Below are 14,421 nucleotides of genomic sequence, written 5' to 3'. Positions count from 1 at the left end.
GTTACAGCTAAACTATCTGAATGTAAATCAGAGAGAGCAGGAGTGAAACACCATCATTATGTCTCAGTGGCAGCTCTGGACTAGTGTTGCCATTTCATCATTAAGTCATTACAGATACCGTCACATTCGGATTTTATTTTTAACCTGAGTAATATGAAGCAGCTGGAAAGGACAGACCTCCCTCCTCCTAGAGCAATCTAGGGTTAAGAGAACAACAAGAACAGCCATTAAACATTTGAGTCACAGACAGGTCACAGTCTCAGAGCTACCCCGACACTGAGAACGACCACAGAAGAGCTGGAAAAGAATTAGCCAAATGGTAATAATCCTTTCTGAGAAGCAAAGCTAGTAGGCACGAAAGATTCTTCATTAATATATTCATGATTTCACCGATTTATATGCTAAATGTGGTTGGGAATGGAAGAGCTGTAATAAACTGAGGATAACATTTTTTGAGGCAGAGCTCAAAGTAAGAGGCGGAGGTGCAGTCATCAACACTGTCAGACAACGAGTTAGTAAACATGTCACATGAGCGGAGAATACAGTGACGTTTTGCTAGCTTGCTTGTTTTGCTTGTGTTATTGAATGTACTATTGAATCCAGCATCTTAAGTTGAACAAGTTGTTCCCAAACATGTAGACTCATTACGAGACCACATTTGGGTCCACCAGCCTAACCTCTGAGTGGACAAAATTAGGGATGTGCATGGGTCAAGTACTCAAGTACCCAGTTAACTCTTTCAGAGTAGTATTCAAACACTCAAATCACTGTGCATCCAATACATTTCATCACTGGAAGACAGAGGAAAATAAACAGGCTTAAAAATTCCTTGCAACATGGCCATTCTGCTGGCAAGTCGTGGGCTGGAGGTTAGGGATCTGGCCCTGTGACCGGAAGGTTGCCGGTTCGATCCCCAGGGCTGACAGTCCATGACTGAGGTGTCCTTGAGCAAGACACCTAACCCCCAACTACTCCCTGGGCGCTGTGGATTGGGCTGCCCACCGCTCCGAGCAAGTGTGTGTTCACTGCCCCCTAGTGTGTGTGTTCACTAGTGTTTATGTGGTGTTTCACTTCACGGACGGGTTAAATGCGGAGGTGGAATTTCCCCGGTTGTGGGATCAAAAAAGTATCATTTAACTTAACTTAAGTATGTTATGTTATACTTTGCTACTCCAGAACACGAGTACATGAACACGGGTTCGTTGTTAAGGACATGGCTGGGAAGATAAGGTAGCTGATGTTACATCCTGAAACATTAAAAATATATTTATCTGACAAATAACATCCACTGAGTAGACAATACCTTGTGTAGAAGATGACCCTTGTGTCTGTGTCTGCAAGTCTGTTAGCTCATTAGCTCATCTGAAGAGGCAGCCTCTGTTATTCATCCATACAAAACCCTTCCAATTTCCCTCAGCTGTTGAATAATAAAATATCTTCTTCTGCTTGCGGCTGTATTTTTGTGCAACACCAGTGCGATCAGCTAAAAAGGTAAAACAACAGACCTACATTATCTCTTCCCAGATCTTCTCTTCTCTGGTGCTTCCCTGCAGTTGAATATCCATTCATGAATAGACCACAGAAATCGTCATAATTCGGTAGCTGACATTCATATTAGAAACTTTAAAAAATGCCACAGTGCCGCACTGTGGTTAAAATGATTTTAAACTTGATGTTTTATCCAACAAACATTTTCTTACCAAATGTCCATGAATCCTCTGAATTATGACGTAATTAAGGAGCTGAATTATACTTCATAAAAGGGGCTCCCCAGTGGCACAACCATCTAATCAATGGCTCCATCATCAAGACACTGTGAGGTCAATCCTTGTTGACACTACAGCCATCCGTGGTCAGGAGTCCAAGAGTGGACAATTGGCCTCGCTCTCTTTGGGTGGGTAGGATGGCCATCCTGTCTCCCCCCAGCGCAAAGCTAGCCAGCGCAGGCGTCTGTTAACTGACATAACAGAACTGGTGGTTGGCGCTTTCCTCCGAGCACGTTCAGCTGTCCAATGATGTTGGGTTAGCAGCAGTTCGAAAAGATGCAGTGGCTCACTTCACAGGTCTTGGAAGTAGCCCTGCTAGCCTTCACCTTCCTAGTGCTACTTGCAAAATACTGTGCACTGAATTGGCACAATAACACTGGCAACTCCCCCAAAATACCACACACAAAGCAGCAAGCCTTGTCCAGCGTGGCAGTATTAGAGGACGTTAGGAGTAGCTGGGTGTAAGGTGTTTAACAGATAAGAGGAGACTTGTTTTCATTCAATATTATTTCAGTAAGCAGGAGTGGTAGCTCACTATCTGCTCGTTGGCATGGATGTTGCATTGCTCATATTTTGGCCCTTTATAATATCTTAATTCAGAGGATCCAGTGACATTCAGTGAAAAAATGTACGCAGGACAAACCGGTTTAAAAACTTTTTGTGTACCACAAAAACTGGTTTGACATTTCAAAATCAATGTCTGTGATTCAACACTGCACTGATGCATTTTTATATTGTTATTTCCACTGTGAGTGTGCCTAGACAACAATAAATCTGAGACAAACAAGCATCATCAGCTTTTAAACTTTTTTTTTTTTTTTTTTAAGAATTTCTTTCATGCCAAACTAGAGCACGGAGCTGATTTATCAAGCAAAACAAATAGCATTTCCCTGCCAGAAATCACAACCACTCCGTCTAATTAATGCCAGCAGAGCAGAAAGATGACGCATGAACAGTAAACAATGATTAACTGATTAAAAAGAACAGTTTTATGATTACGAGAACAATTCCAATCAGTTAAACAAATCCGCCTTACACATAACATTTTTACAGACAATGATTAAACTTCATGAGGCGCCCAAGCAGAACAACTGGCTGTAGCAAAGTTTTTATTAAAGAAAAGATGAGACTGCTGGGACCAAAGGGCTGCTGGACCTCACAGCCTTCTATCAGTAAGAAAGAATGGCTTAGTTTTGGTTTTTTACCCCCCTTTTCAGACACAATGATGTTAGCTGATTAAGGACTTAGGTTAGATCACAAAAGATCTCAAAACTCTCCACTGGACAATGAGTGCAGTGACCCAAACTGTGCCCGAGTGCCTGTGCTGTGTTTGGTTATCCTTATTTCTGGGGTACCAAGCATACTGAACCAGAGCTTATAGGTGAAGCTAGAAATATAGTCAGAAAAATACACTGTGGCATAGTAAAGGGTGATATACCAGCTCATCTGGTTGAAATTCTTCCTCAAGTATGAGTTTTGTGAAAACGCAGCAGACCCTCACTCACCTCCCACTGTCTTTTCTGCTGAACTGAAGTATTCCACTTTGTTTTTGAGGCAGCAAACATAAAGAAATGTCCAGCAGTGTTTGATGTTTCGAGGCATGCATGCATGAGATAAACAAGGCAAACACATTTGACAAGGCTGAAATTCACCAAAGCTAAAGTTGGCTTCTTATTTGAATGTTCCACCTTAAATGGTGCAACAGTTACACTGAAGCGTCTGTATAGGTGTCAGAATGTAACTGCTGCTACATTTAAGGTGGAACAAAAAATTTGAACTAAGCTGACAGATAAGAAGCTAAATTAAGACATAAAACAGCACGTAGCAGCGGTTTTACCAGGTCTGCAGGGTTGGTGTTAGATAGCAATATTGACAAAGATGTATCTATGTATTGTTTAGTTTTATTTTCTGCCATTTTGCCCAATAAATAACAATAAATCTGAAATATTTATTTCAGATTCACTTTGGTTGCTTCTAATTAAAAGTGAAGAGGCATCCCAGAATAATACAACACTATTATCCTACAAAAATAAGTCTACTTAAGTATCTAAAATTGTTTTATTAGAAAATATATACACTATATGGACAAATGAATTGGGACACCCCTCCTAATTATTCACTTCAGGTGTTTCAGCCACACCCATTGCTAACAGGTGGATCAACTTAAGCACATGGCCTTGCAGTCTTAACAGACAAACCCTGACAGTACAATAGATCACAGTGATGAGCTCAGTGACCTTAAACATGGCACTGTTGAGGTTAAGTTTAATGAATATCAGGAGAATATTACCTGCCTGACTGCACTGTTGCAACTGTAAGGTTTGATGGAGGGGGTAATGCTATGATGTTTTCCAGGAGTTGGCCTCGGCCCCTTAGTTCCAGTGAAGGTAAACCTTAGTGCTTCAGCACACTAAGACATTTTGGAAAACTGTATGCTTCCAGCTTTGTGGGAATAGTTTGGGGAAGGTCCTTTTCTGTTCCAGTATGACTGTGACTGACCCAATGCACAAAGCAAGGTCTATAAAGGAATAGTGAGTTTCGACCACACAGGACCCTGACCTCAGGCCCATCAAATACCTTTGGGATGAACTAGAACGGCGATTATGAGCCAGGCCCTCTCGTCCAAGATCAGTGTCTGACCTCACAAATGCTCTTCTGGATGAAAGGGCAAAAATTCCCACAGACACACTCTTGTAGACAGCGTCCCAGAAGAGTGGAAGCTGTTTTAGCTGTAAACGGGGGGCCAACTCCATATAAATGTCTATGGATTTAGAATGGGAGGGCATAAAAGCTGCTGTAGGTATGATGTGTAAGTGTCCCAACACTTTTGTCCATATAGAGTATGTACAGGGATACATACGGAAACAATCAGAAGTTTCAATTATACTGTGAAATACATTTCCGCACACATGTAGCTGTATGTACTTAAGCATGTACTGATGCCACAACACGACAGTAACAGTTATGTTATCTATTGTTCTGCTGCATCAAGTGTGTCAAAGGTCTAATTGACTTTCAGCACTACCTTTTCCATTTCATTATAACCCCATACATGCTGGACCGGTTAATGCAGAGGACCAGAAATTAATCAGTGATTTCACAGTTCACAGCTGTTCCATAATGTTTATTCTAATATTAGCTCAGTTCAGCTAATGACTATGGGTACAGATTAACTTTATCAAGCAGCGCACTCCTATCCTCGGGCAGGCCCCCGGCACACTGCCAACATCTACACTTCCAGCTCCACTTCTAGCCAGTACTCTCTCTGTCTCTCTCACACTCCCACATACACACTGTGTAGCTGCATAAGGAACCAGAAGAACCAGTTCTGATGGCCACAGACACTTGATCCAGTATGAGGTCTTGGTAAACTAGCAATAAAACAAATGTACCAACACCCAAAGGACACGATTTAAGAAACAGCCTTTCACACAAATAATTTAACATGCCCAAAATATGAGAAAATATTTAAAAAAGTGTTAAAAAGGGCAGTCTTTCATAAACACAAGCTCAAATCAAATCATATATATATATATATATATATATATATATATATATATATATATACATATATATTTTTTTTTTTTAATATCTTTTATATAATATATATAAGAATTTTTTTTCTATACCAATACAGATACTTAATTTCAACATCATTAATTTCAACAATAATTTTATAATTTTCTTCAACCCCTTTTTCTTAAATCCAAACTCAGAGTGGGAGTGGCTTAAACCAGAAATGACAGGGATGCTGGGAGAGGGTATATTTACAGACTACAGCAAAATGCAGACTAATCAAGAAGTGGTGACGGTAATAACCTGCATGCATAATGTAATGCAGACAGCCAATCAGCAGTCTAGATTTTGGCACAAGCATGCTTGTTGGCTCATGAATGCTGAAGACCAACTACTTTAGTACTAAAGTACTAAAATGTATATTTTGTAGTAATGCAGATCCTGAATTGTGATATCCAGCCCTACATGGATCTCTAAATAAGTTTCTTTACAGAAAAAAAAGAAACTTTCTTAACTTTTTTTATATTGTCGTTGATGTATTTCTCTCCAAAATGGTATTTAGTACAGGAAAAGTAAAAAAAATAAGATTTTTTGTTTTAATTTAAGTCAATGTAAAGAGTGCCAAGTAAAGTCATGGAATTTTGATCCAACGTAGGGAGGCCCACAAATCATTATGACAGCCACAATATGTATGTTTTTTTTACATAATTTGAAAATGCCTGTTGCCCTTTACACTATATGTAAATTCTGCAATGGATGGACCAAAGGAAACAGCCTAAAATGAAAAATTCTGGTTCCACTGGCTTACATTAAAAATAAATGTTTTTTGCTTCTTCTGTAAAGGTATGTTTTTGGAGGTTCTGTTCCGACAGCAGCAATTTGCTTAATTTAACATACTGGTAAAAAAAAATAATAAAACCAGTGTAATAGAAAAGTTATGGCACATTTTAAATTTTATTATTTTTAACAATATGTTAAACAAAAAAAAAAGAAATTGTGCACTAACATTTGCAGAAAAATGCCTATTTAGGTGTGTTTTCTGTAGAGAATTTCAGAAAGTCAACAAAACTCATTCCACACCATGACAGACTAAAGCAATATTACCACTATATTAAAGGCATTTAGTCTTAATTTGCATAATCTAGAGCTGTTAGTACTGATTATATTACTAGTCCAGAAATCTGATGATCTTTCGGATGATTAATCCAGTAATAACAGTTTAAAAATGGAAAAACAAGACCGAACAATAGCAAACCATGCAAATGTTCAGTCAATCAGTGTGACTGCATTAAGAAGATAAACCTTCTTACTGAGCATTTGTGACAAACCCTAGTTATATTCTTTGAAAGGCCTGGAGCTACAATGAAGAGATGTGATTCTGTCCTTGCAATGAATGAAAATGTCCTCATTCTAAATGCCTGACATTTACAATGTTCAGCCCATTTGCCATGCAGAGCAGAAAGAACAGAGTATGGTTAAGTTATAAATGAGGTATTTAATTGGGTCTTTTGTGATGCAGATGTCCCTTCCCCGCCTCCTTCAGCCAGAGCAAATGTTATCGCATTACTTCTTCCTCTCTTTTCTCTTCAATCAAGCCAGACGCCACTCTACATACTCGTACAATGGATGTTTTTGAGACCAGTCAGATTGCAGGGAGCTTTCAGAGAAATAAGGAATAAAGACATTAAAGTCATCATGTCCTAGCCACGGCCTTCCAAAGGACTTCAAAAGGGTAAGAAAAATATAATTAACTGATCAAACCACTTTTAGCTTACATAAAAGACGAAGCCCTCAATTCACTAAGTACTTATTACATAAGACTCCTTCAGTTACTGTACATACACCCACTAGCCACTTTATTAGGTATCTGGCTTGGATCTACATTTATTGTTCATTTTACCAGCTCCACTTACCATATAGAAGCACTTTGTAGTTCTACAATTACAGACTGTAGTACATCTGTTTCTCTGCATACTTTATATATACACTATATTGCAAAAAGTATTCACTCTTCTGCCTTCACTCGTATATGAACTTGAATGACATCCGATTCTTAATCCACAGGGTTTAATATGATGTCGGCCCACCCTTTGCAGCTATAACAGCTTCAACTCTTCTGGGAAGGCTTTCCACAAGGTTTAGGAGTGTGTTTATGGGAATTTTGGACCGTTCTTCCAGAAGCGATTTTGTGAGGTCAGACACTGATGTTGGACGAGAAGACCTGGCTCGCAGTCTCCGCTCTAATTCATCTCAAAGGTGTTCTACCAGGCTGAGATCAGGACTCTGTGCAGGGTAGACAAGTTCTTCCACACCAAACTCGCTCATCCATGTCTTTATGGACCTGCTTTGTGCAATGGTGTGCAGTCATGTTGGAAAAGGAAGGGGCTGTCCCCAAACCGTTCCCACAAAGTTGGGAGCATGAAATTGTCCAAAATCTCTTGGTGCTCAAGCAATAAGAGTTCCTTTCACTGGAACTAAGGGGCCGAGCCCAACTCCTGAAAAACAACCACGATTTACACCACTGCATTCAAAGCTTTGCATTGCACTTGGTGATGTAAGGCTTGGATGCAGCTGCTCAGCCATGGAAACCCATTCCATGAAGCTCTCTACGCTGTTCTTGAGCTAATCTGAAGGCCACATGAAGTTTGTAGGTCTGTAGCAACTGACTCTACAGAAAGTTGGCGACCTCTGCGCCCTATGCCCCTCAGCATCCGCTGACCCCGCGCTATTTTACGTGTCCTAACACTTTGTGGCTGAGTTGCTGTCGTTCCCAATCACTTCCACTTTGTTGTAATACCACTGACAGTTGACTGTAGCGAGGAAATTTCACGACTGGACTTGTTGCACAGATGGCATCCTATGATCGTACTACGCTGGAATTCACTGAGCTCCTGAGAGCGACCCATTATTTCATATATGTTTGTAGAAGCAGTCTGCAGGCCTATGTGCTTGGTTTTATACACCTGTGGCCATGGATGTGATTGGAACTCGAGAATTCAATGATTTGGATGGGTGAGTGAATACTTTTGGCTATACATACATACATTCAGCTGTCCATTAAGGTCACACAGGCTTGTTGTGGTAGGACTATAGGACTGTGTACTTTAAAACATCAACAAAACGATGTGGGCCATCCTTTTAGACAGCAGGTGTTGTGCCAAATCACTAAGCTGATTCATCAAGAACAAATACTCATGAGTAATCATGACAGCCCTAGTCACACTGACCTAGTCACACAGACACAGTCACACTGGCCACTTTATTAGGTATTAGTAAAAGGTTGGACCCCCTTTTGCCTTCAGAACTGCCTTAATTCTTTGTGGCAGACTTTCAACAAGGTGCTGAAAACATTCCTTGGTTGTAACAAGTGGTTATTTGAGTTACTGTTGCCTTTCTATCATCTGGAACCAGTCTGTCCATTCTCCTCTGACCTCTCACATGAACGAGGCATTTTTGTCCACACAACTGACCACTCACTGGAAATTTTCTCTTTTTCAGACCGTTCTCTGTAAACCCTAGAGATGGCTGTGCGTGAAAATCCCAGTAGGTCAGCAGTTTCTGAAATACTCAGACCAGCCCGTCTGGCACCAACAACCACGCCACGTTCAAAGTCACTTAAATTCCCTTTCTTCCCCATTCTGATGCTCGATCTGCACTTCAGCAAGTTGCCTTGACCACCTCTACATGCCTAAATGCATTGAGTTGCGGCCATGTGATTGGCTGATTAGCTATTTGTGTTAACAAGCAATTGAATTGAGTACCTAATAAAGTGGCCAGTGAGTGTATTTCGATGTCTGCATATCTTCGGTTTAAAAATTCAAAATTAACCACAAACATAATCTGTGGTGTGCATATTCTTCTGTGATTTATTGTTGTTGTTTAAAACAGCTGTACAATACAATACAATGTAAAAACGTCTGATAAAGTGTGCCTCTGTATGTGATACAAGTACAGACTTTTTTTGTATGTGTAAACAGAAATCTATAAGAGCAAAATATAAAATTACTGCATTCAGCTACTGGTTGAAAATTCTGTGTACTAAACTACATCAACAAGTTTGTGCAACCATAATGAAGAACTGGATGTGGTTTGAGCAGGTTGAAATAAATTTTGGGGATTTATATATAGAAAAGATTGGGGTGACTACTGAATTCTAGTTTCTATACTTAGCAATTCTTTGCAATATTGCCCTACATTCACACCGGCAGTGACGCAATGCGATGAAGCAACCGGAGGTCAATGATTTTCAAACAGAGCTGGTGATTTCCGGGGATGGTAGGTGGCCTGAACGTTGATGGTGTAAAGTGGGTTGAGCAGAGTTTAACTTTATGCAAACAAGGAGGAAGCAATGTGACAAATACCAATAGGAATTGAGCATTGAGCAATGTAGTACACACTTTATCTCCTAGACAGGTTCCTAGATAATTCTTGCTACTACAGGTGGAATAATTGTGTCAGGGCTTTCACCACAAATAGACAGTAATCACAAAGACAAAAAGGCATTTTCCTCACAGACTCACTGCACTTTTTGGGGATTAAATAAAAATAAGCGCACAAGTGATTTCTCACTAGGGTTTTTATTTCTAGTGGGAATGCATCTGATTTGTGCTTGACGTCATTAAATCATGGTAATCAACTGTCGGCTCAAGATCAGAAACGCCCACAGGCAATGAACGATCAGTGATTTGGGCTACGATAGGCAGAAAGTCACTGCCGATGTGAACGTAGGGTTAACCTTGTTGTCAAATAAGCAAAATTTTTTGGCCAAACCACTCAGAGTCACTGCTGAGCCCACCACCCAAAAATATTCAGCCAAGAAGCGGCTCTGTGGTCAGAAACTGAAGGACTAGAAGCTGCTGTTGAGCAACAGATGAGCTATTGTCTTTAACCTTACATCAAAGTGAACCAATGACGTAGGTGTGTCTAATACCTTTTGATCAGTTTCAGTCTATTTGATAGTATGAGTGTGATGATTTAGGCATGCTGTTAGCAAGACGGTAATTAAATTAAGCAAGCAAACTTCAGATACCAAACACGTCATGGTAGATCGACTACTTTTGGGTTAAGATGGAGATTATCACTTTCATACATATTATGAATAGGCAGTCCAGGATCACTGCAGATTCTCTATGACAAGAATAATAACATGCATCCTGTTATAACAGGTTAGACACGTAGAAATGACCTTGTGATGCAAAACCAGACAAAAAACATGGAACACATTTCGATTTTTGACCAAATCTCACAGGTATAAGCTCTACAGACAGACTTCAGGATCAAAAAGGACAAGAATATCATTATCTAATCGGCCTCTCCCTGACCTCTGAAAGATCATACATATGAGTGAAAATCACATTTGAGAGGCAAGCAGCAACAGGCGAGCCAGCGTTACTCGATTACGATGACAAGATCCCTCTAGAAGGACAATTGGTTTGTATGTGGCCTGCAGACCGCATGCAGGCCATCCACTGAACAGCAGTCTAATGTAATTACGGCCTGGAGAGGCCGAGCACAGTGATTAAACAATCAATTACAGTACAACACAACTTCCAGCCTCCTCCCCCAACACTGCCCAGACACACTAGGCAACGGCCCACAGAGGACTTTATCATCAGAAATGTTTACAATAATTGCCATGTCTGATTTAGTTAGGTCACGTAACCTTCACCTTTATATATAATCAGCTATTCAAATCTAGGGTTTTAACCTTCATATTTACTGCACAAACACTTGCAGAAGTATGCAAACTGGCAAAACCTACAACTCTCTCTTTGATGGTAAAGCAGGCCAGTCAGTACAGCAGCCAGGAAACACATTACTTCCCTAAACAGTGAACGACGGAGGACAGGGCTCCCTTAAAACACAATAAGACTGTGCGGGAGTGAGTATGCAAGAGAGAGAAAGGACTTGAGGTCACTATCTTGGCTCGTAATACTTCTGAAGCAAATTTGTCATAAAGGGAACTCGCACACTTTCCACATGAGAAATGTGCAAAATGACTTGTTCATGGATTTAACATGGAGGAATCAAAGCACATGGTGAGCATGTGGCTAATGGGGCATTCAGCAACAGCATCAGATCTATGCAAAAGACCCCCCCTCCCGACACTTCTCATATATGTTCAAAAAAAACATGTGAGAATGACAGCAAGAAACTTCTACACAGAGGTGGACACAGTAACCTAAACCCATTCAGAAACAATACTACTGTTAATTTAGTGAAATAATGACTCAAATAGAAATAAAAGATCTCTTTCAAAAACAACTTGATTAGACATACAAAAGCAGAGGGTCAAAAAAAAAACTTGGGTACTGAGAAGTTCAGTGAAATCCAGCACTGATCAGAAGAGGAACTGAAGATTGTCAGGCCCCTATTCTTCTCTGTCTGGGATTCTTTTGGTCTACAATAAACTGAAAAAGCTCAGATGTAACCAATCACAAAGCAGCACAGATGCCATCACTAATTCATCTGAATGAATGTAACAGGATAAACCTCCCAAAATGAATTCCTAATTTGTCAACATGTCACTAGTTTCTAGGGACGTGCTGATATGGGAACAGCGGGCCGGTGCTGATATATGATATTTTTAATGTACTTAGCATCATGACCGTTAGATGACATGTTCCTGCTGGATTACTTGGGTTATGAAATGAGCACTGAGTTATTGATTTCAGTTACTCTGGTCCCAATCACTGGAATTTCCTACCAGAGCGACTGATAATCATCGTGTTAATATAATTCCTGGAGTTACACTTCGTCAGCTATTTTACTGTCATTTCTGAATAGAGGGATAGGAATATTGTGTTCCTCGGGAATATGATGACAAATTCTGATGAGAATTTCCCATAGATTTTTGGATCCCATAGGGATTTTTGCTACTGCTGGTAGACCCGTATGACCGTACGCTTCAATACACCCAAATTTAGCCACTTCCTTTTTCCTATTGTAACCTTGCATTTCACTTGTTTTAACCTCAAAGTAAAGCATCTTATCATCCATCCACCCATCCATCCACCCATCCATCCACCCATCCATCCACCCATCCATCATCTTCCGCTTCTCCGGGGTTCGGGTCGCGGGGGGCAGCATCCTAAGCAATGAGGCCCAGACCTCCCTTTCCCCAGCCACTTCCACTAGCTCTCCAAGGGGGATTCCGAGGCGCTCCCAGGCCAGCTGGGCGATATAGTCACGCCAGCGTGTCCTGGGTCTTCCTTATCATCTTTCTTATCATTATTAGATGCTATTTAACTTTTTTTGCTTTCTAATAGGAATTGGCATGGTTTCCAATAGAGACCACTAGTTTCCCGGTGACCACCTTTAGATCCCATTAGAAAACCATCAAATTTCTAATCAGCCACTGGTCACCTGTTAAACCATTAGGATCCTTTACATTGTGATGACAACCCATTAAAAAGCCAAAACACATTACAAAACTCCCAGTAGCCGCCTGCAGGAGCACGCAGCAGTTGTGGGTTTCTTCAGCAGGTTAGTGATTCTATGTTTGTTTAACCACTTACAAACTTCTCCTCAAGGCAGCTCAGTGATATTTGCGGTTACCACCCAAACCCTAGTTCGGCTAATCAATCCATCATTAAATTAAAGGGGCGTTCCACCAAATTTTTTAAATATGTGCACAATTCAGTGACTGAGATCATCATTCAGAGAGGGGCTAAAGTAAGGCACTGCAGAAGAACTTGGAGACACTGGGTGGGCTGTATATTATTCATATATTTATTTTAAATAGTGTGGAATCTGGAAAAATAAGGACTTGGACCTGCCATGAATGAACTTAGGCTATCATGAAAAGATGTCTAGACTTCAAACAGTGTATTTGTAACCATTTTATGTCACAGCTGGGAGGCAGCTTTTAGAGGCATTAAACTTTACATCACCACTACGGAGAACAATTTAAGTTTTTGCAGAATGGAGCATTTCACACCAAAACACTTGGAATCACTTGCTTACATCATAACCATGTAATTATGTTGAAATTTTAGAAATTAGGTGTGGTTCCCCTTCAAACCAGGTAATGGCATTTAACAAATATACACTATATGGGCGCGCAGAGGGGAAATCTGGTGTTGCTCCAATCAGCAGCGATGTTTAATTTCATGTTTGTGTATTTAATATTATTCTGATTATTAGTATCATAATCACAGCGGTTATTAAAGTGAACAGTTGGCGTTACCTGTGAACTGATGTAGGTTTTTAGACACTGTTCACACACGGCCATCTGGCAGCAGTGCAGAGGCCTGATGCGTCCATCATCCAGACAGATGCGGCAGGTCAGCAGCGCGGACACGGTGCTGTGAAGGCTGCTGAGCTCTGTGGAGTCTACGAGGTCAGACAGTGTGTAGGGCTCCGGGTCAGGTGAGTCTGTAGGAGGTAAATCAGGTAAAACAGACGGGGCTCCATCACCCAGATCCCCTGGAGATCCAGGAGGTTTCCTATAGTCATCATTGGCAATGCAGTACACAGTGCAGTAAACGTGCTCTTTAGACTGCCAGCCTCCTCCTCCTGCCTTAGAGTCACTCTCAGCGTCTCCCTCCGAGTCGGACAGCTCGAAGTCTTCCAGTTTCAGCGATGAGGAGAAATCAGAAGACTTTGAGTCACTCTCCTCCCCTGCATTCCCGACCGATGATCCGCGGTCCGGCTCCGGAGACGCCGAGTCCACTTTCTCAAACTCCAACTCCAAGTCGGCGTTGTTGTCACTGGCGAAAGGCGCTTTGGACGATCCTACATTTCTCCTTAAAATATCCACTACTGAGGTCTTCCGGATAATCCCTTTCTCCTCGCTTTCTTTTCCATCGCTCCTGTCGTTTTCGTGTCTTTGGGAGTCCAAAGTTTCCGCGGAAGCGTCAGCTTTCCTTTTTGTCTCCTCCAAATCTCTGCTCCGCGTCCCAACTTCTTCTCCAGCAGACTCCTCCGGCAAACTGCTGACGGACTGTCCGCCGTGACCGAGAAAAACGGGCATGTTTTCTCCTCCCGAGGCCACATTCACAGGGGAGAGCTGGTCGTCCTCCTCCGGCGAGCGAGTGCGGTTCCCATTTTGTCCAAGTCTCGCCTCAAACTCACAAAAACACAAACAAGAGAGAAACTAGCATCCAGCTACCGCTTCCGGGTGCTCTTAAAGGGGAAC

General features: G+C 41.2%; 1 protein-coding gene across 2 annotated transcripts in view; it reads right to left on the bottom strand.

The window, feature by feature from the left end:
- Positions 1–14,384, bottom strand: part of rnf217 (ring finger protein 217) — a 42,245-nt gene extending 27,861 nt beyond the window's left edge. For both annotated transcript variants that reach the window (XM_017695751.2, XM_037538184.1), the window contains exon 1: positions 13,471–14,384. In XM_017695751.2, the coding sequence (XP_017551240.1) occupies positions 13,471–14,256 (786 nt within the window). In that variant the 5' untranslated portion in view covers positions 14,257–14,384. The remainder of the gene's footprint in view (positions 1–13,470) is intronic.
- Positions 14,385–14,421: the final 37 nt, after the last annotated feature.

The sequence above is a fragment of the Pygocentrus nattereri genome, chromosome 4 (genome assembly GCF_015220715.1).
Source record: "Pygocentrus nattereri isolate fPygNat1 chromosome 4, fPygNat1.pri, whole genome shotgun sequence".
Classification (NCBI taxonomy): Eukaryota; Metazoa; Chordata; class Actinopteri; order Characiformes; family Serrasalmidae; genus Pygocentrus; species Pygocentrus nattereri.
This window is presented reverse-complemented; position numbering and strand designations above follow the sequence as displayed.